The following is a 20,825-nucleotide window of genomic DNA, read 5'->3' on the forward strand; positions in this document are numbered from 1 at the left end:
GGAGCATGTTGGCCTTAGTTCTGTAGGGTGGCTACAGTCTACAGTCTGCTTCCTTATTCTCCCAGTATTGTTGGGCACCTTTCTCCCTCCAGGGCACGTTCAAAATCTTACTCTGTTTATATCTCAAGCAAATGTTTCCCACCGTCTTTGCTTTACATCCTGTTCTCTCTGGCATGGGGAGTACAAGTGAAATCCTACTGGCTATCCCCAATCTGTAGGCAAATAGAGAAATAGGGGCTTCCACACATGTCTGGTCTGACATACGTTATGTCCTATAATTATATGGGATTGCATTTGAAAAGTAATCTTCATTCAGAAAACATTTTTGAAGTCCTGATGTAGATACAGGGACTTAAATGTAACAATTCCTAGCATGATGGGACTTTTTTTCTTCCCCACCCCTCAAGTTCTGGGCAACTAGAAAGTCAGCTCCAGAGGCTTTCTCAAACACTTTTCCCATTTCCACTGACAGCGCAGCAACTATATAGCATCCTGGTCAGGTATAGGAAATACAGCAGTTGTGTGAATAAATATCTAGAGTGTTTTGAGACTAGTATCTAGTCTCCATTGAGCCACAAAACCCACAATGTGACCTTGAGCCAATCAGGTGCTCTTTCAGCCTAAGCTACCTCACACAATTGTTGATGTAAAGTTGAAACTGGAGATACAAAAAAACGTGTATCCTACCTTGAGCGCTTTGGAGGATATATGAACTGTTGCCGTCTGGCAGAAGATATAGAACAATTAAGACTCAGACCACACGTTTTCTGAATAGTTTTTATCCCAGAGCTATAATTGCACTTAATAATGAGCTTAAAGACCACCAGTAGTGAATAGTTAGTTGGACTGTGTTACTTGGCCTGCGGTGTAGATGTTTGTATTTTTAGTGGGGGACTTTTAGTGGGTGGGGAGTGTTGGGGGATTTTTTTTAGTGGGTGGGGAGTATTTGGGGACTTTTATGTGTGTGCATGTCTCTGGTCTCTGGATGTCTGTGAATTTCATTGTATGGGTATACAGTACTGTGTATATACTTACAATGATAATAAATAAATAAATAAAAAATAAATAAAATAAAATAAAATAAAAATAAGTGAGAGACTGTCCTGCAACTATCTTCCCAGCTCTGTGGCATTGGCTGAGATGGGGTTAAGAGCTCCGCGCCTCCTCCAGCTGTCCATTCTGTCTCTTATCTTGTTATCTGCTTGATTTCAGAGTTGGATTTGTACGAGAGCCTTGTGTTTTATTACTTCGGTGTCCAGGTTGTCCTGCTATCTTACGATAGACAATGAATGCTGTGTAAAAGAAGGAAGATAAATACTTGACCATACATAATTTTTCACTGTCATAAAGATTGTAGAATGTGGAGTTTTTTTTCTTTGCAGTCCCTCTGATTCTGGCTAGCATCTCATTTGAAACATCTTCATTCCCTGCTACCTTAGCAAACAGCCATTCTTTATGCTCTTGGGAGTTATTCAGCAGCTCAAGCTTGAAAGGAAAGAAAGGGCAAAGACAAGCTGACACTTTCTTCTCCCTTTCTCTATGTACCAGTTTCTGGGAGGCATTGCTGTGATGTTTTCTTTCATTTGGTTTCTCCATGCAAAGCAAACTCCCTCTCTGTTTTTTCCTTTAAAAATATCCAAGTGGTTGAAGAAGTAAATTTTTCATAGTAATTGAGTGTGTTAAAATCATGCTGGCCTGCTTTTTCTCCTTGCCACAGCAGCACTGAGCTACTTATTAGAGGCAGCTTAAATATTGCAAACCTCTTCCATAAAATTGTTCCCCACACCCTTTCCTGTCTCCAAAGAGCTGCCGATTCCTGAAATACAGCAAAAAGCTCTCTTTTCCAAGCCTGTCTGTGTTGGAAAGCGCTGCCCATGGTGCTGAAATATCCTAGTGTTATGGGTGCAGTCCATCGATGAATAAGTGACTGCTTTTGAAACCCAAACTTAAAAGGCAGACATTGCCCACCTGAGAGACTGAGGGAGCTTGCAGTTTAAACTACCTTGGAAATGGCATGGATATTCTAGCCACCCTACAGAAAAAGTCTGCCAACCCACACTAAGCAGATCCTCTTACATGTTGTAGTCATGCTCATTTTATCAGATTGTACCAGCTACTGTCCATGTGTTGGTTATGTTCTTGGCTTCCACTAATTACTTGGAGGCCATCATCCTGAATACCTCTGGGGGTTTTAGAGCTATGGAGAACAGCACAGGGGTGACTTAGGAGGCTATAGGAGATGAGGGAACTGATAGGAACTTCCTCCTCATTTTCATTTAGTGGTTCCTCTATGAAATTGAAGATATTTCCATGCATGGATGTTCATATTTCCATATTAGACTCCAGTTCAAGATTTTCATTTCTGTATGCAAATAGAAAGCGATGAAATTGTTAGGCTTGTACATTTTCCATCCTGTGAAGGTAAAATGTAGTTTTGGGAAGGATTGCACCTTCTGAAGCCAGTCAGGCAATTGAGTAAATCTCTGGCCCCAGCTGAATGAATGGCAAAACTAACCAGTTGTGCCAGAACTTTTGCTGGTCTTCAACACTTTATTACTTGCATGTTAAAATGAAATTATGGGAGCCTTGCAAGTACCTGAATGGGAAGAATGTGGCTAAATGAAATATATTGCCCTTTGTTTTGAAGCAGTTGTTATTCTCCTGCAAGCCAAGTCACTGTGTTGTGGTGACATAACTCTGGAGTGGGACTGAAGCTGCCAAGCTCAAGTTCCAATTCCAGCTGGAATTTTATTGAGTAACTTTGTCCTGTTTGGACTAATCTACTACATAGAGCTGTTATGAGGATAGAAATGGCAGAGCAAAGAAGATACACTATCTTGAACTCCTTCAAGAAAAGGAAAGCTTATACATATAGTAGCCTAACATATTCCTACTCAGATGGTCACTTTTTCTCCTAAATTTTCCCACAGAGTTGTTGTGTGAATAAATTGGATGGATGTTCCACAGCCAGTGCCTGAGTGCTCTCTTCCTGAAGATGGTGGTGGTGCTGGGACTGTTAAATAAATTGCTATTTTTGCTCTACTGCAAAGACAAGAAGCTGCTTATATTGAATCAGACCATTGTCAAGACTCATTGTTCCAAACACTATTATTTCCAAGTCATGACTGGAAACTCTTGATGCTGTCTACTGGCACTATGCTGCTTAGCTTCCAAAATTAAATGAGATGATTGTGTCTAGATGCCCAGTGTAGTGTAGTGTATAAAGTGAAAGACTAGGAGTCAGAATACCTGGATTCAGTTCCCCAACTCTGCGTGGAAATTCACAGGGAGGTGGAACTTGTACAACTACTCCTTAAATACTGTATCTCACTTACCTTGAAAGCCCTATAAGCATCACCGTAACTAAGTTACGAATTGACAGCACATAATAACAACAAATTGTCTTCAAGGAAATGTATCTTTCATACTATCCACAAGACAAAATAACACATTTCTGTTACAGCTCATGTCGCTTGCCACGTAGATTAAAAATAACCAGCTATCTCACTTTTTAACTATTCATCTTGGAGGTCAGAAAAGATATACTTTCAGAATCTCTGTCATGTTTTTTTTTTCTGCTTCTGTAGTGTAGCTGAAATGTTGAGAGGATTTCCATGAATTCTTGAGCATTTTAGAAAGCAGCATTACTTAAGGCCCTGTCTAAAAAGACTATGGGTAGCAGGATAAACCAGTGGAAATTCTGAAGACTCTCCTTTTTATGTTGATCTCTAACATAAGGAGAGAGAGAGAGAGAGAGAGAGAGAGAGAGCACTATTTGACAGGAAGGAGTTAAGGTGGATCAAATGATGACAACTTTGAAAATGGCTACAATAGTAAAGAGCTTGAACAGATGAAGATAGTAAAACCAAAAACTAACTTCAGGGCATAGTGGGGGCTGATTCATCATTCTACTGGCTATATTGCAAGTGCAAACTAATCAGAATTTTGCATATGTTTGGCTTTGAGGAGTGTGTATTACTGCTGTCTCCGAGGAGACAAAAATCTGTGTTTTTTTAATTTGTGATCTGACAATCTGCTGTGTTTCATTGAATGGCTTATTGTTACCAGTTGTGCTTTAGCCTATTGCAATATGAATATTTTGGCCTTTCCCAGTTTTTCTGAGTGCGAAGATTTGTTGTATTTCGCTGTGTTCTGAATACCAATGTGGAGGGTGATGCTTCCACATACAGAGCAACAGTGGCAAGCCTTTGAAATAAGCTGTAACACTCATTCAAAAGACAAGATAATTTTCTGGGACCAAAAGGTCCTGATAAAAATGTGTGTGTCCACACCAAAATACTTTTAATGAAGTTTGAACAAGTTACTTTTTCATCACAGCTCCACAAATGCCAACTAGCTATGCTGGCTGGGGAATACTGGGAAATATAGTTCCAAACAACACCCCCACACACACCATTTCAGAGGTCGACTTCTGCATATGCACCAGGATAATTTTCGATATCTTTTCCTTATACTTTGTCACAGACCATTCCAGAGTATTCTCAAATTTTAACGATCTATGGATCACCAAAATAAGTGGGGGGGGGGGGGGAGAGAAGACTTCTAGATGAAATCTAGCCATAATTCTTCTGAGGAGCTAAAATCTTTAAAGTGAGGCTGTTGGGGGCCATTAATTTATTTGGCTGCAATAAACTGGATGCTACTTGGTGGCACATAACACACACATATTGTAATAATTTCCAATTTGGATGATGTCATGAACCAAAACGCAGCAAAAGCAGAAGTATAAGCTTCTGAACTGCTCTCACCTATGTAAAAAGGGGAAGGAAATTGATCAGTACATGAGTCCAAAGTATCATGGCCAGTACATGAGACCAAGGCATCTCTTTCCAACTTCATCACACCCAAATTTGTTTGATTTTAGGGTTAGGCCAGATAAGTACTTGGATGAAGACCATCAGGGTTCCCAGGACTAGCAAAGAATCCTGCCTGAAACCTTGAACAACAGTTGCTAGTCAAAGTTGACAATACTGAATTTTGATGGGCAAGTTGTGTGACTCAGTGGAAGGTAGCTTCCTGGGTTCTTTTTAGGAATGTGCATCCTTATTTGTCTTATAGTTACATGCAGGAATGAAAAGTCACACATTTTTCCCTTGCCGTTAAGAATGGTGAGGCATTTCTTAGCACTCTTAACAGAGTCCTGGCACTGATAATAGTGATGACTTGTGTGTTCATTCACACATGAAAAATGCATTTTTGGTCAGTGTTGCCATGTTTTTGTGCAAAATTGTCCAGTTTTTGCACAGAAATATGCTGTTTATGCAGTTCTTGGGCAAATTGCCCCAAGCTCCCCCCACCCGTTTTTATTCAAGATTTTGCTGTTCTACATGGGTTGTATGAATGTTTCTTAACAATTGAGCAATTCTTCTGTTCTTGCTGTGTGTCTGTATGTGTACCTTACTTCTCAAAACAAAACAAAACTAGCTATTATTATAGAGACCTTGAAGGAGAGAAAGAGTTATTTATCTTGATCTTAGAGGACCTTTAAAATTCTTCTTCAATGTGTCTTGTGCTGATTTCCTATCCTTCCATTTTTTTCTTCATGCCCACCTCTCTGGACATGAAGAATCTGCTTGCAACAGGTGGTCATCCTGCATTATCAGAATATTTTTCTCTTAATTACCTTAATTATCTTTCATGTAATATAAGGCAACAACATATTCAAATGTATTTTTGATTGTCTTTCCCTTCTCTTCTCTTCTTTTTTTCTTTTACAGATGTTTTGATGTCGGACTGCATAGATTTCTCATTAGGTAAGACAATATTTATTATTTACCACTGCACTGTGATGTATATCAAGATCATTTTGGCACCGTTTCCATAAACCAGAACTAGCAAATGTTGTACAACTTTGTTGACTCAGCAGATTCTAAGTTGATCCAACTACAGTATATGGGTTTGTTCTGTATCCTGACATCTCCACATATAGAAAGGTGGAGCTGACTTTCAAAAAATATGCTGTCACCCAATCTTTGTGACCCTCCCACAACACTTTGTACCACAGAAAAGTCCTCATCAAATTGATGTTTTCAGGGAGTTCTGAGGCCCTGAGAGGAGGCAATGAGAAACAACAAGAAACCAAAAGAGAAGGGAATGAGAGAGCCAGCATCTGTCTGTTTACTTCTCTGAGCAAATAGCTAGATATAACCCTTTGTATCAAGAAACATGCAGAGTCATTTTGCACTGGAGTTTAAAAGAGGACCTTGCCATAACCTACATTTTCCACTACTAGACAACAAATTAAATAATAGGGCCTTTGATATGATTCTCAGAGCAAGGTTTATTTATTTAAAGATTATTTGCTTTTACTTGCTAGTGAGAGAAGGACATTCTTCCAGTACCCACAGCAAAGTGGAAGACTGATGAATCTTCAGTGCAAATATATTTTATCTGCTGTACTGAAGGCGGGCAAAAAATTAACAGTTGATTGCATCATATCAAGCACTGGAATGAATACCATAGGAAAGTACTACATAACAGATGAACACACTGTTACAATACTATCTAAACTGTAGACAAATATTTATGAAAATGCAGCTGACAAAACAATCATGTATATTAAACAAGTAACATGGCTAGTATGCGTCTGAAGATGGGACGATGGAAGGAGATTGCGAACTAATACTCTGCAGTATTTGTTTAGCAATTGTGTAGGAAATTGTCTACTCCAACTATCTGATCAGTTGAACAGCAGGCCTCTGTTTACCCATGGGTACCATTGGAGGGAGGTGAGAGGAATTCACCTGGGGGAATTCCAGGAACTCTGGGGTCATGACATGTTCTGTTTCAGAAAAGTCTAACAGCGTAGCTTATCTCCTGCCTGCAGTACTACTGTGTTTCCCCTAAAATAAGACAGGGTCTTATATTAATTTCTGCTCCAAAAACCGCATTAGGGATTATTTTCAGGGGATGCTTTATTTTTTTTCATGTACAATCTACATTTATTTGAATAGAGTCATGCCATCTTCTTCTGGTTGCTACACAATGGTGGAAGGCAGGCGTCACTTAACTAGGGCTATTTTTGGGGTAGGGCTTATATTACAAGCATCCCGAAAAATCATACTAGGGCTTATTTTCAGTGGGAAAGGGTAGCCAGGGAGGAGTTTTGATCTTCCTGGGGAGTAGCCATGTCAGTCCGTTGTAGCTGAAAGAACAAAAAGTCTTGGCATCTTAAATGTGTACATTTAGGTATTTATAAATATTTGCCTACTAAGAGTTTATGCATCTACTGAAGTGGGTTGCTATTAACAAAAGCTGATAATAAATATGTGTTGTTAGTCTATAAGGTGCCACAAGACTCCTTGTTTCTAAACTTCGTCTCCTTCCCTTAAGAGTTCTGTTCTTGTTCCCAGAACATAATTGGGAAATATGTGTTCTTTCAAATGCTATTGGACTAGCACTCCTAACAATCCTGAGTATGCTGGCTGCTAATGAAACTTGGGTATCCAGAGACATCTTCCAGCATTTGCATTCCTCACCCTGCTTTGGAAAATTGGTATCTCCTGCTTACTCCTGTCTATTGCTCTAGAATTGTACCACCAACTGGTTTAGCATTTCTTTCATTTAGCCTTGTGCTAACTTTTCTAGGGTTTTGTTGGAAAGAGTGGGATTTCTTGGGATTACTGGTCTCACAATTCTTCATTCTAGGAGTTCTAACTGACAGAAAGCTATCTACGTGTGATGTATCTACGAAAAGCCTCAACTAGATGGCTAATGTGCGATAGAAATCTATTTTGCAAATGCTCAGGGGCACTTGGGATGATTATTAGCAGTAATAATAATTCATGTTCCTCAGAAAAATATTCTCAATATGCAGATATTGAGAATATTTCCTCATCACTTAAATTCTATGTTAGCTGTTCACTATTGCTTTTCCTCAGTCTTGGTAAGTACCTGTAATTAATAAAGACTGCAATGCTATGTCCACTTAGCTGGGAATTAGCCCAATTGAACTTGCTTCCAAGTTGACATCTAGTGGATTTTGCTCTAAGTAACTTTAATTCCCACTTCATCTATAAGGATGCGATTTAAAAAGTGAGAGAAAATCACTTTTCATTACTCAGAGAAGGGAACAACAGTTGCCAAAGGTGTATCTGCCCATATTCTATCAAGCCTGTATGTTCAGAAGGACTGATGATGGATTGTTACATGCTGCTTATGTCTTCAGTGTGATATATGCAGTTTAAATGCAGTGGCCCAAAAAAAACCCTAAATCAGTTGGAAAAATTTGTTTAATATCTGACTTCTGTTGATCTCATACTTTTATCTATGAGGTTTTTAGGTCACCTGTTGTTGCAGAGATCCTGTGATAGAAGATTGTGATTTTTCTTTCTGTTCTTTGTTATGTCAGCTTGTCTTCCTTTAATAGATCAAAGAGAAAAGAATAGCACAAAAAGCATTATTGACTCAGCATCATTGTCTCGGTTCAACAAGAATATAGCACCTGCATGTAAAGACAGGATTTGGCTTTGCCAAAAACAAAACAAAAACAAAACAAAAAAACAAAAACAAAACAATAAATCCTGTGTAGAGGTTTGTTTTTTCCCTCTCACGTCACATGAAAGCCAGAAGGGTACAAAGGGAGATGTTTTCCAGCCTAGTTATCTTTTGTTGTCATTCTTTGTGTTTGAGATTGGCACTCCCAGTGGGTCTTGCTTGTTCCAGCACAACCCAAAGACTAACAGAATTTGGATAATGAACCATCTGTTGGATTGCTAAGTGCCTTGTGCCTAAAACTGACAAAAGTGATGGGGAGGGTGTCGCTGGTTAGTCAGCACCATCTACCTCTGTCTCATCAGAAACATGGCAGTCACTGTAATGTGGAGAGCCCTGTGAAAAACTGATTTATGTCTCAGATTTTAAGGACAAAGAGTCTATGTTTTCCCCCTCTCCTTCTTGATATAAAATGCTCTGTGTACTTGCACTTTCTCCATACTCTCTGGCAGAAGAAGAATAGAAAGGAAGGTGTAGTCATAATATAGGCTAAAAAATACATATTATTACCACACATAAATATAGGAGGATGGGCTTGGTTGTCCCATTGAGAGCATCTGGATTAATATAATTGGGTGAAAAACAAAAAGAATGTAGTAGTTGGAGTCTACTACTGACCACCCAATCAAGTAGAAGACACAGATGAATCCTTTGAAAAACAACTTGTAAAAATTTCCAAGAGACACGATGTAGCAGTAATGGAAGATTTCAGTTACCCTGATATCTGTTGGGAAGCAGATTCATTTTTCAGCCGAACAGATGCTTGGTGCTTCCCGGCCTGATCTGTGCCCACTTAGAGTCACCACACTGGCTTCCCTGCGTTGCCTCTTCCAGGTGCTGCCTCTGAGTGGATGCCCACTGAAGGACGTGGGTCTGAGAAGCAACCAACCAGCATGAACTGCCCATTGGAATCAAGTCATTATAGGCCCCTTCCAACTCCCTTACTCTATGATTCTATGTATGATAAGTCTCCTTTTCCATCACTGTTTTCTCTTTACATCCTCCAGAGAATTAAATCTAAATCACGGTTGTAGAAAAGCTAAGTGCAGTCTGTTTGCTGTAGAACGAATTAGCTGGTGAGCATGTTGCAAAAATAAATGTAAGGTTCTTGTATCAACACAAGCTCATCTGCATGTAAATTTTATGTAAATATGACATTTTAACTTTTGAAAATTGCTAGAGTGGCAGTCAAGATGAATAAAGGTGCATTTATCATGCTTACGTATCTCCACAGTTTGTGAATTAGAACCAGTTTAGTAACTTCAGATCAGAGAATATATTGTGTTGCTCTTTGGAAACGTAAGAGTTTTCCAGTAGTTTTGTACAAACAGAGACTGACTTGTAGAAGTTGCATGCATGTGTTTGTTGCAATTACTGAGGGGCATATTGTAGCTGGCCCTCTCTTGAAGAAACTAAATCCAAATCAGAGTACAGTGGTGTCCCGCTTAACGATTACCCCGCTTGACAATGAATCCGCTTCACAATGATGTTTTTTCAGTCACTATTGCGATCGCAAAACAATATTTTAATGGGCAAAATCCGCTTTACAACGATCGGTTCCCGGCTTTGGGAACCAATTCTTCGCATTACGACAATCAAAACAGCTGATCATTGGGGGTTCAAAATGGCCACCGGCTGTTCAAAATGGCTCCCCACTGTGTTCAGGGTGGATTTTTCGCTGCACAGGCATCGGAAAATGGCCGCCCTATGGAGGATCTTCACTGGACGCTGAGGTATTTCGCCCATTGGAACGCATTGAACCGTTTTTCAATGCATTTCAATGGGCTTTTTTAATTCGCTTGACGAGGATTTCGCTCTACAGCGATTTTGCTGGAACGGCTACTCCTCGTCAAGCGAGGCACCACTGTACATATGGAGGAAGGAGATGATATAGGGAGTCATATTCATGATGTTTTCAGGGCTGAAGTGATGATTCATTTGTCGTAGGGTTGGGAATTGTTGGACTCCACTTGCTCAGAAAAATGAATGAGGTAATAAAGAGGCTTTCAAGTTTTACCTGTGGTTATCACAGAGCAACAAAGAGAATCCAAGAAAAACAGAAGCAGGTGGCCAGCAGGTACTACAGCAAGGTTAGAACTTGATCATATGTAATTGAGGGTGCTCTCAGTACAGTCATAGGCCTAATGCAGAAGACTGTTGAGTAGTCAGGGTTTTGTCCACATTTTTTACTTGTTTTTCTGCTGTACCTTCTAATATAAGATCAACTTTGGAGGCCTTATGAAGCAGCCTCCTTGTATTTGCCTCTGGGTATATGGATTTTCTGTTTTAGCAATTTATGGTAGATAACACCAAGTGAGGAAGTTTTTCCTTTTAACTCATAGTTATAGATCAGGAGTCTCCAAAGTATTGCCCGCAGGCCACATGTGGCCAACCTTGCCTTTTTATCTGGCCCATGTGTGTGTGCATGCGCGCTCTTGTGTGTTCCTTCGGCCCTTGAAAATATGGACAATATATTATGAAAAGTTTGGAGACCCCTGTTATAGATGTTATAAGAAACAACTCATATTCTCAGACCCTTTGGTTTTTAGATTTTAATTCAGGTTTCTATTCCAAGTACAGTGACTGTTCTTTGAAATATTTAGGTTGTAATCTTATACACATTTACCTGCAAGCAATTTCTCCTTACTTTAGTGGAATAACTTCTGAGTGAAAATGCATAGAGTCGCACAGGTAAATACTTGCAGTTATTATGAGGGTTTAAAAAAAACTCTCCATTTTTTTTTCTTAGCAAAAGTTCTAAGGGGTTATATATCAACTTGCAGATGTCTTAAAAAGGAGCCAGTCTTCTGTCCTCAGGGTCGTTTTGTTCCTATGTGAAATAGAGAATACAGTAATTGCAAAGAAGGAATTTCAGAGGGATAGCCCTGTTAATCTGTTTCAGCAACAGTAAAAACAAAACATAGACAGAAACAAAAATATTGTGGCACTGTTGAACCTGACAAATGTATTTCACATACATTTTCACAGATCTGGGGACACTTCAGACACACAGATCAGAATCATGTTCAATCCATATGTTGGAACAAATGCACTGTAGTCCATGAAAACTGACCAGGATTCTGCTGGTTATTTCTCCAAGCATAAGCAAAACCAAAACAAAGACATGAAAGCTATGTTACCTACTTAGGTAATAAATGAGGAGCTGTCAACGGCTTGGTTGCACAACCAGCATGTGACCAGGCACACAACCAAAACCTTGTTCACTCAGTCATTTTGACTTCTGCTGTGAGGCATAAAACTCCAACCAGATTCTGACTGCTGAAATAAATTTGTTACTCTTAAAACGATGGCACAATAAATTTGCCTTAGTCTGCATTTTGTTTTTATTATTGGTCCAAAGAAGGGAAAATGTTTATTTGGCCTAAATATTGGCAATGATTTCAAGACCTGTTAGGAACGTACTTAAGTTACTGAGATCAGGTGGAGAATAACCATGTTTGCAGTGGGGCATTTGTTAGCCATGCAGGAAGGGCTTTTCTTCCATAAAACCCCTAAACTATGGAACACACACTCCCTGCAGTTGTGATTCATCCCTTCCATCCCTTCATTCTTGAAAGGGATGAAGAAATATATTTTTAGTTTGCTATTTGCATATTTTACTATGCTCATTGTGTTTGTGTTGTTTTAATGGCATTATTGTTTCACATTTCGTTTTAGTATTTTTATATGTTGTCTTGGTTGGTACTAATGCCTCCTATATACATCACAAGTGAAGGACATATTTAAAAATGTGTACATCTAGTGCAGCAGTGAAAAAGAAATATATTTTTTCCCATTCCAAGTATTCTTCGGATATTAGGAGCCATGGGGAAGTAAATGGGGAGCCCTGGAATTAGGCACTACTTTAAACATTGTGTATTCAGATTAGCTGATCAGGGCAGGAAAATGCAGAATTTCAGTCTGACAGGCAAAGACATCACAGTTGCCCAAAGTTTCCAAGAAGCGGGGAGGGACACTTGGAAATGGGGAGGAAACAGCATCTCCCAAAGCTCTTAACATGTTTTATGGGTTCTGATACTATTTTGATATATTGTCTTCTAAAAACTTTAAGGAATGTTGGGATTAATACATTTAAGTAACACAATCTGTTGCATTAGCAAGTCTAGTCTATAGGCTTGGGTTCTTAGGCTATAAATGTTACCTGTATTTTATACTTGTAAAGTTACAAAGTTGTTTACTAGCTCCTATTGTTCATACAGTTAAAGTGGGTGCCATCTCAAAGCTGTATCAATTTCCAAATAAATTATTTTCAATTGCTTGTCTGCGCAGTGCCTTTTGTCTCTCTCATTTTGTTTCATCCTCTTTGTCTCTTATTTGGCAGACTGGCAGACAGCTTCAGCTTCCAGACGATTAGGATTCAGTTGGCACAAAGCTCGCTACTGTGCCGTCAAACCAGGCAATTGGTTTCACAATCATTTCATAAGCATAGGCTTGTACATATTCAGCGTGCTTTAAAAAGCAGCTTGTCAGACTTGTGCCATCATCAGTTGGCGGGGGTTGGACGTGGACCTGAGGAGAAAGAAAATGCACAGAGAGGGGAAATAAATTCATAGGTTGTGAGAAACAAGCTTTGCTTATGTTGTACATATGGACCTTCCCAGTAATGGGAGATGGTGTACCTTTGAGGTAAGGAATGTTCAGTACAGAGGTCATACTGGGCAGAATAAACTTGGTAGCATTGTGTGTGATTGGTTTCTCTTTAGCTACTAAATCCTTACTGATGTTTTCTCATTGCTGCATCCCATTTTTCTTGCTTTAATTGGTGACCTTTATTTTAATCATTTCACTGCATTGCTTGAGGGGCTCGCCTGTATAGATGAAATCACAGAACTTAAGGGTATTCAAGTTATTGTATAAAGTACTGCTTCATGAAGGCACTAGTCTCCCAAGGGCCTCTTTTAGGTGACGTTTTCTTGGGTTGAAGACACTGAGATTTTCAACAGGCAAGACATTAGCATTAACTGCTAATCTCAAATCTTGGATTTCGATATCACAGGTGGTAGTGGTGGGTGTAAAAGAGGATTGGGTACATTCATGAATAATGGGCCTATCAGTGGCTACCAGTCATGATGGACAGATGCTTCTGTATATAAGTTGGCGAGGAGCACAAGGAGGAGAGTGATGTTGCATTCCTGCATGACCATAAACAGACTTCCTATGGGCAACAGGTTGACCACCAATTGTGAATCTAGAATAGCTCTTATTTTTACTGACCTTTTCCTGCTATGAGACTCCAGGAGTACTAGTGTGATGTTGGTCTATCGGCTTCAAATCCCACCTTGACCATGAGGCACACTGGGCAACTTTTGGTCAGTCACCATCACCTAGCCTGGCCTCCTTTCTGGGGTCATTGTGAAGATGAAATTGGAAGGTCACCTTGAGTTTCTTTAGAAAAGATAACATATACATATAACTACAGCAACCAAGATGCTGAAGTGAACTGCTGGATAGCTCACTGGTTTAGGTATCTAGTTGCAGAGTCAGAAGTTGGGAGTGCAATTCCCCACTGTGACAACGGTTGGGCTTGATGGTCCACAGAGACTGAACTCTCCAGATAAAGGTGTTTCCTCAACTGTGGATCCACATTATGTTGTCGACTTCTTCCCTGTTAGCAACTCAATTCCTATTCCCATCTCCTAATGCAGGATAGTACATTCACAAGCCAAAACTGGGTCATGAAATGTACCCAACAGATTTTAAGAAGGTGGTAAAAATCCTGAAATTCCTAGATTTTTATGGGCTATTATTCCTTGAATTCTCCAACTAGCATGGCTATTGGCTGGGAAATTCGGGGAATTGTAGTTTAAATGAAGTACCGGTAACTTGCTCAAGGTGTTGAAAGCTAAGGACAATTACATTTTATTCTGTGTCCCCCTTTCCTCCAGGCATAATAGGTCAAGTGCTTTAACTCCTTGGGCCAAAAATACTGAACATTTCTAAAACATCGAAAAGTTATGCCTTAGAATAATTAGAGCAATATATCAGTTATAGTCATGAACTTGCCATCAGACTCACCTGGACCGGACGCCACATTTTATGCCCACATTCATGCATGTCATTACAAAGTTAGTATTTACACTCCAACTTTTCCCCAGAAAGGAAAACTGGAAATACTGCTCAGATATTGCTGAATTAAGAGATTACTCTGGGTTGGGCAGCAATGGTAGATCTTGAAAGCTGTAGATAAGAGATTGACAAATTAGGGAGGATGCCATATTGTCTTTAGAATGTAGTGCTTGTAAGTCAACACTAACTGTACAATAGCATTGCTACCACTAGAGGGAAACCTTGTATTAATCTCTTACTGTACCATCTGTAAGATAATTTCAGGCAAAACTCTCATCTGCCTTGTTGTGATGACTGACACAGAAGGGACCCTGTCTCTGACTCAAATCTTTGTCCATCCAACTCCCTACCACTTCTTTTCAGGCAGACTTTGCACTGAGATACCTCAGAGTTAGTTTTGATTTACATCGACTTATTCTGATAGCCTTCGAAAGGTCATCTGAAGAATGGCTGAAGAATATGGCTGTATATTCCCCAGACATTCACTTCCTCTTCATGCACTATAGGTGATGCTGGGTACTACCATTTGGGAGAGTAAAGTGGTTGCCTCAGCAGCAGTTGCTGAATGGTATGAAGAGAGTGGTGGCAACAGTCCTTTGGCCCTTCCCTTGAGCTGAGTATTCCTGACAGCCTGCCCTAAACTAAACTGCCCTCCTCTCATCCTTTACCTGAGTCAGAAAGATGCCTTGGGCCAGTCTTAGGAGAAACCCCTGTTGCTAACAGAGACTATTTCTTCTGTAAAGTCTGGAGAACAAAGCAGATATCTTATTACTCAGGCTTCATTTTTATCTGTTAGCATTCTTTTCTTTTTACTTTGACATTGAGTACCACATTTTGTTGCATCATTTGCCCTTTGTTTGCTCCCTCTAGTGATGAGAACTTTTTGTTGGTTAACTGCAATTAATTCAGAACCTTCGCTGTCCCTTCCCAAACCTGTTTCTTCTTCTTCTTCTTCCCAGTAATCACTACATTATCATGTTTAAACAAAGCATTTCAGCTCAACCAGCGGAGACAAATAAGCATCCCACATAATCTCAAGCACAGTATTTTTGCACTGTGAGTCAAGTTTACACAGGAACCGAATAATCAGGCGATGTGAGACTAAATGCTTTGTGAGCATGTGTAAATTCCCCAAGTATATAAATGTTGCTACAATAATTTGAAGCAAATTGTTTTTGTGTATTCCCCACATTGACATTTGTTTCTCCTTTCTTTATGTAGCTCTATAATCTACCTTGAGATCCTGGGATATAGAGCAAGCTACAAAGGTTAAAACTAGCTGGATAGCTCAGTGGTTTACATATTTGGCTATAGAGCCAGAAGTTGGGATTCTAATTCCTCACTGTGCCTCTTGTGAGAAGAGCCAGGCTGTGTGGCCTTGGACAAGCTGCACAGTCCCAGGGTATCCCCAGTAGAAGGGAATGGTAAGCCACTTATGAGAATTCTTTACCTGGAAAACTCTGCAAAGTCATAACTAACTTGACTTCGTTTTCGTCTTCATCTTTTTCTTCAAAAATACTAGGCACAGTCAATCAAAAATTTAAAAAATTGACTGGTATTATATAACAGGTACAAATTTTAACCAAAAACCTAAGTATCTGTTAAATATCAGGGCAGTATGTATGCTTTTTCTAATATATCTGGTTTTTGTAGCTGTAATGGTGTTATTTCTGAGACCTGTAACTGCTTATAATATTGTGTGAAATTTCTTGGCATTGTTCCCAAAGCCCCAATGACTATGGGGACCACTGAAGTAGGTTTCATTCACAAACAAGATGTTTTGGCTGCCAGGTCTCTATTTTGTTAATTTTTCCAATTTATTTTCAACTCTGGCATTCCGCAGAACTGCAGTGTCAATGATACAGATTTTACTTTGTTCTGTTGCTACTGTGTCTAGTGTATTATGTTCAAGGTGTCTATCCGTTTCGATCCGGAAATCCTGGCAGGTTATATTTTTTGCATCATGACCAGTGCACTAATTTTACCACTCTTATCATGTCTAATTTTATAATCTCTTTGTGCAGTCTTTGGATGTTCACAAATCAGATGTGACACAATTTCATCTTTTTCTTGAGAAAGTTAACATTTGCTCTTAGCACTAATTCCATGAATCTTAACTTTCATCACATTTGTTTGGAGTGCTTATTCTTGTGCAGCAAAAATCAAGCCTTCGGTTTCTTTTATTGTCCCCAGTTTTAGCCATGCCCTTGTTGAATAATTTCCATCAATATTTCTCAGATGTTGTCCATGTAGTGGTTCATTTTTCCAGCTGCTTAATTTATTTTCAAATTGTTGTTTCTTATATTTAGCTTTTGTTTCTGTTGCTTTCAAAATATTCTCCATTTTCACCACCTTAAGTAATTTTTCTCTGCTTGTGCTGAGATAATCATTTAGGCTTCTTTTTTCCTTCTCTACTACCTGCTGTATATGCAGTAATCCATAGCATCCAATTTTTCGTGGTACATATAATCTCTCCACATCACTTTTTAGATGTAGTATGTGGTGCATGTTCATTAGTTTCTGTGTTTTTCAATCCAATTCTTCTAATTCATTTTGGCTCAATATTATTGCATCTGATTATCTAATTACTGGAATTACCCATGTGTTCTGATGTTGTTGTTAATGTTAAAAAATTAAATTATCTGGAATTGGTTCAAGAGACTGCTGTATGGCTGTTAGTATTGGCTGAGTACCTGAAATTAATCTGTAGTCCCATGGAGCATGCCATATGTTCCACTTTGTACAAGCAGAAACACAAGTCTTTATATTGGTGAGTTTGCATGAAATGTACAGGAATATGGCAGAAATTGCATGTTTTTCTTTGTGAATTCCTTCTAGACAGTTGAAAACAATTTGGTAGGCAGAAGCTCAGCTGATGCAGGTTTCCCTCCTGTACCAGTTCAGTGGCTAGTCATCTGCCTGTTGTTTGTTTGCTATGATACTGAGTAATGTAGCCCACCGGACAAGGAAAAAGAGAAAAATAGCACAAGGACAATGTTTTCTGTAATATTTCTTCATATTTTAATGAGATATTCTATGGGATTATGAATAATAATATGAAGGTGGGGAAAGAGTATGAGTTAGCATAGTTCTGGGTTCAAGTACTGTCTGTGGAACCAGGAAGCAGGAGATAAATTCCCAATTTCCCAATTGTGCCTAAAGGGAGAGATGCAAACCAGTATTGCCTGGAACATGTGCAGCTCATAGAATTAAATGCAGTGAGATCCATATGATCTGGGGCAAGCTGCACAGACCCAGAACACCACCAGAAAAGGGACTACAAAAGCATGTGTAACAACTTGATATCAAGAAATCCCAAAGAGGGTTGCCATAAGTCAGAATCAATGCGATGGCACATATCTATTTAATTTTTGTGACAAATGGGTAAACTCAGAGTGATATTTACTGGATCGTGTCTAGTTATATCAGACAAGAAACAATGCAAAACAAAAGAAAAAAAATAAAAGGTGACAAAAATTTTGCGACATCTTAGAGACTAACTTAGAGACTAGCTTTCACGGATCAAGTCCACTTCCTCAGAATATATGAGTGGGACTACAAGGCAAACATTTATATATGGCCCCAAGATAAAGAGACAGTGGTTGGTTACTAGACACAGATTTCAAATTGTGTGAGTCAATGTGGCATTTCATACCTACTAATCACTTAAGACCCACCCACCCCATTTGAAATTCTGTTCCTTTCTTTTGAAGCTTTATTCTGTGAAACGCTACAATGGATAGTAGGTGAAGGAATCCCAGGCAATAGATAGCAACAGCAGAATCAACACAATAGTTGCAATATTACATGTATGGTTATGAATTTGATTAGAAATCCACTGAGACACCAACAGCCTGTGGATTGAACAGGGCTAATAGAACAGAATAGAGTAATGAAGTTGGAAGGTGTCTATAAGGCCACTGAGTCCAACCCGCTGCTCTATGCAGGAATACAAATCAAAGGGTATCTGCCAGGTGGTTGTCTGAATTTCTCTTGAATGCTTCCACTCCTCACCACCTCAAGGTAATCGATTCCATGCCGCACTGCGCTAACAGTTAGGAAGTTTTTCCTGATATTCTGCTGAAATCTGACTTCCTGTAACTTGAGCCTATTGTTGTGTTTCCTGTACTCTGGGATGCTCGAGAACAGATCTCCCCCTTTGTTTTCAGCCCGGTGCTCAAATGTAGCCCGTTTTGAATTTTGTTTCTTTCTTCCAGCATATTAACTATTCCACCCAATTTTGTGTCAGATTTGATTAGCATTCTCTGCAACCCCGATCCAGATAATTAATAAAAATGTTGAAGAGCACAGGGTCCAGCACTGAGCCCTGGGGTACCCCTCTTGAGAAGAAGCAATTAATCATCAGTCTCTGACTACTGTTCTGTAGCCAACTGTGTATCCTCCTGACAATTGTTCTGTCCAGCCCACACCTAGTTAACTTGCTAATCATATCATATCATGGGGCACTTTGTCAAAAGCTTTGCTAAAGTCAAGAAATACTATGTCTACAACATTCCCTCTATCAGGGAGGTCAATCACATTCATCTGGCAAGATTTTTGACAAATCTGTGTTGGCTTCTAGTTATTACTGCATTGTTTTTTAAGTGCTTGCTGCTTGCATAGTGACCACTTTATAATCTGTTCCAGAATTTTCCCTGGGATTGATGTCAAGCTGACTGGTCTGTAGTTCCCAAGTTTCTCCTTTTTGCCCTATGTGTAGATACAATGATTGGAAGAGAAAATTAGCCCTCCTCCAATCATCTGACACCTCACCCATTTCCCATGATTTCACGAAAATAATGGATAGTTGTTCTGAGGGCTCTTCAGCCCTGAATAGATGCAGTCTAGAAGGGCGGGATAAAAATCTAATAATAAACGAACGAACGAACGAACGAACGAACGAACAAACGAACAAACGAACAAACAAACAAACAAACAAACAAACAAATAAATAACATTCAGCCAGCTTCTTCAATACTCTTGGATGCAGCTCATCCAGTCCTGGAGATTTGAACCCATTCAAGGTAGTGAGGTATTCCTTGACTATTTGTTTATCAGTCTCCATAGAAACACAGCTGAAATAGCTTCCTCCTAATTTTTTTGCAATCTTTTCCCCTCCATCTGCACTTCACAATTGTCTTGAGGGTCATAGTCTGTCCTGTGGGAAAAGATAGAGCTAAAATAGGAATTGAGCACTTCTGCCTTTTCTTTGTCTTCTGTTGTGTTTTGCTATGCCCATACATGTTGAATGCTTTTTTGTTACTTTTAATGTCTCTAGCTATCCTCAACTAATTTTCAGCTTTTGTGTTTCTGATGTGATTCCGTGCTACTTGTCTATACCTTCCTTTGTGGCCTGACCTTCCTTCCATTTCCTATATGTCTCTCCCCCACCCCTGGTCTTCTCTGAGCTTTTTGTGAAGCCACCTGAGCTTTTTGTGAAGCCATGCTGGCCTTTCTCGCTGTCTCCCACCATTTTTTGTTGTTGTTGTAATTTATTTTATTTATTTATTTATTGGACTTATATACCGCCCCATAGCGCTACAAGCACTCTCCGGGCGGTTTACAATTTTTAATTATACAGGCTACACATTGCCCCCCCAGCAAGCTGGGTACTCATTTTACCGACCTCGGAAGGATGGAAGGCTGAGTCAACCTTGAGCCGGCTACCTGGGACTTGAACCCCAGGTCGTGAGCACAGTTTTAGCTTGCAGTACAGCGTTTTAACCACTGCGCCACGAGGCTAATTTGTAGTTGTGCATTTAGAATTTCCATTTTTAGAAATTCCCACCCTTCTTGGACTCTTTTTCTTGTTAGGATCTCATGTCATGGGACCTCACTTATCATTGTCTTGAGTTTGTTAAAATTGACTTTTTTGAAATCCAGCATATATGTATGTCTACACTCTACTTTGATTTTCTTTGAAATCAAGAATTCTAGTAGAACATGGACACTCTCACTAGGAGTTCCTCTTATTACCACTTCCTCCACCAAGTCATCTTTATTGGTTAGAATCAAGTCAAGGATAGCTAGTCCTCTAGTTTCTTTCTCCACTTTTTGTAGGAGAAAATTATCAGCCACACAAGCCAGGAATTTCTTGGAAGGGCCATACTTCACAGAATTTGCCTCCCAACGGATATCAGGATAATTGAAATCTCCCATCACTACTACATCATATATCTTTGAAATGTTTGTAATTTGTTTTTCAAAAGTTTCATCCCTATCCT

At 39.4% G+C, this 20,825-nt stretch overlaps 1 protein-coding gene across 6 annotated transcripts in view; it reads left to right on the top strand.

Annotated features, from left to right (window-relative positions):
- The window catches only part of HHAT (hedgehog acyltransferase), a 205,717-nt gene that overhangs the window by 73,418 nt on the left and 111,474 nt on the right, over positions 1-20,825 (top strand). For 4 of the 6 annotated variants that reach the window (XM_078382931.1, XM_020794598.3, XM_020794599.3 and 1 more), the window contains one exon: positions 5,739-5,774. The exons of the other annotated variants lie outside the window; for them this stretch is intronic. In XM_078382931.1, the coding sequence (XP_078239057.1) occupies positions 5,739-5,774 (36 nt within the window). The remainder of the gene's footprint in view (positions 1-5,738; positions 5,775-20,825) is intronic. 6 annotated transcript variants of the gene reach the window in all.

This window comes from Pogona vitticeps, chromosome 1 (genome assembly GCF_051106095.1).
Source record: "Pogona vitticeps strain Pit_001003342236 chromosome 1, PviZW2.1, whole genome shotgun sequence".
Lineage (NCBI taxonomy): Eukaryota > Metazoa > Chordata > Lepidosauria > Squamata > Agamidae > Pogona > Pogona vitticeps.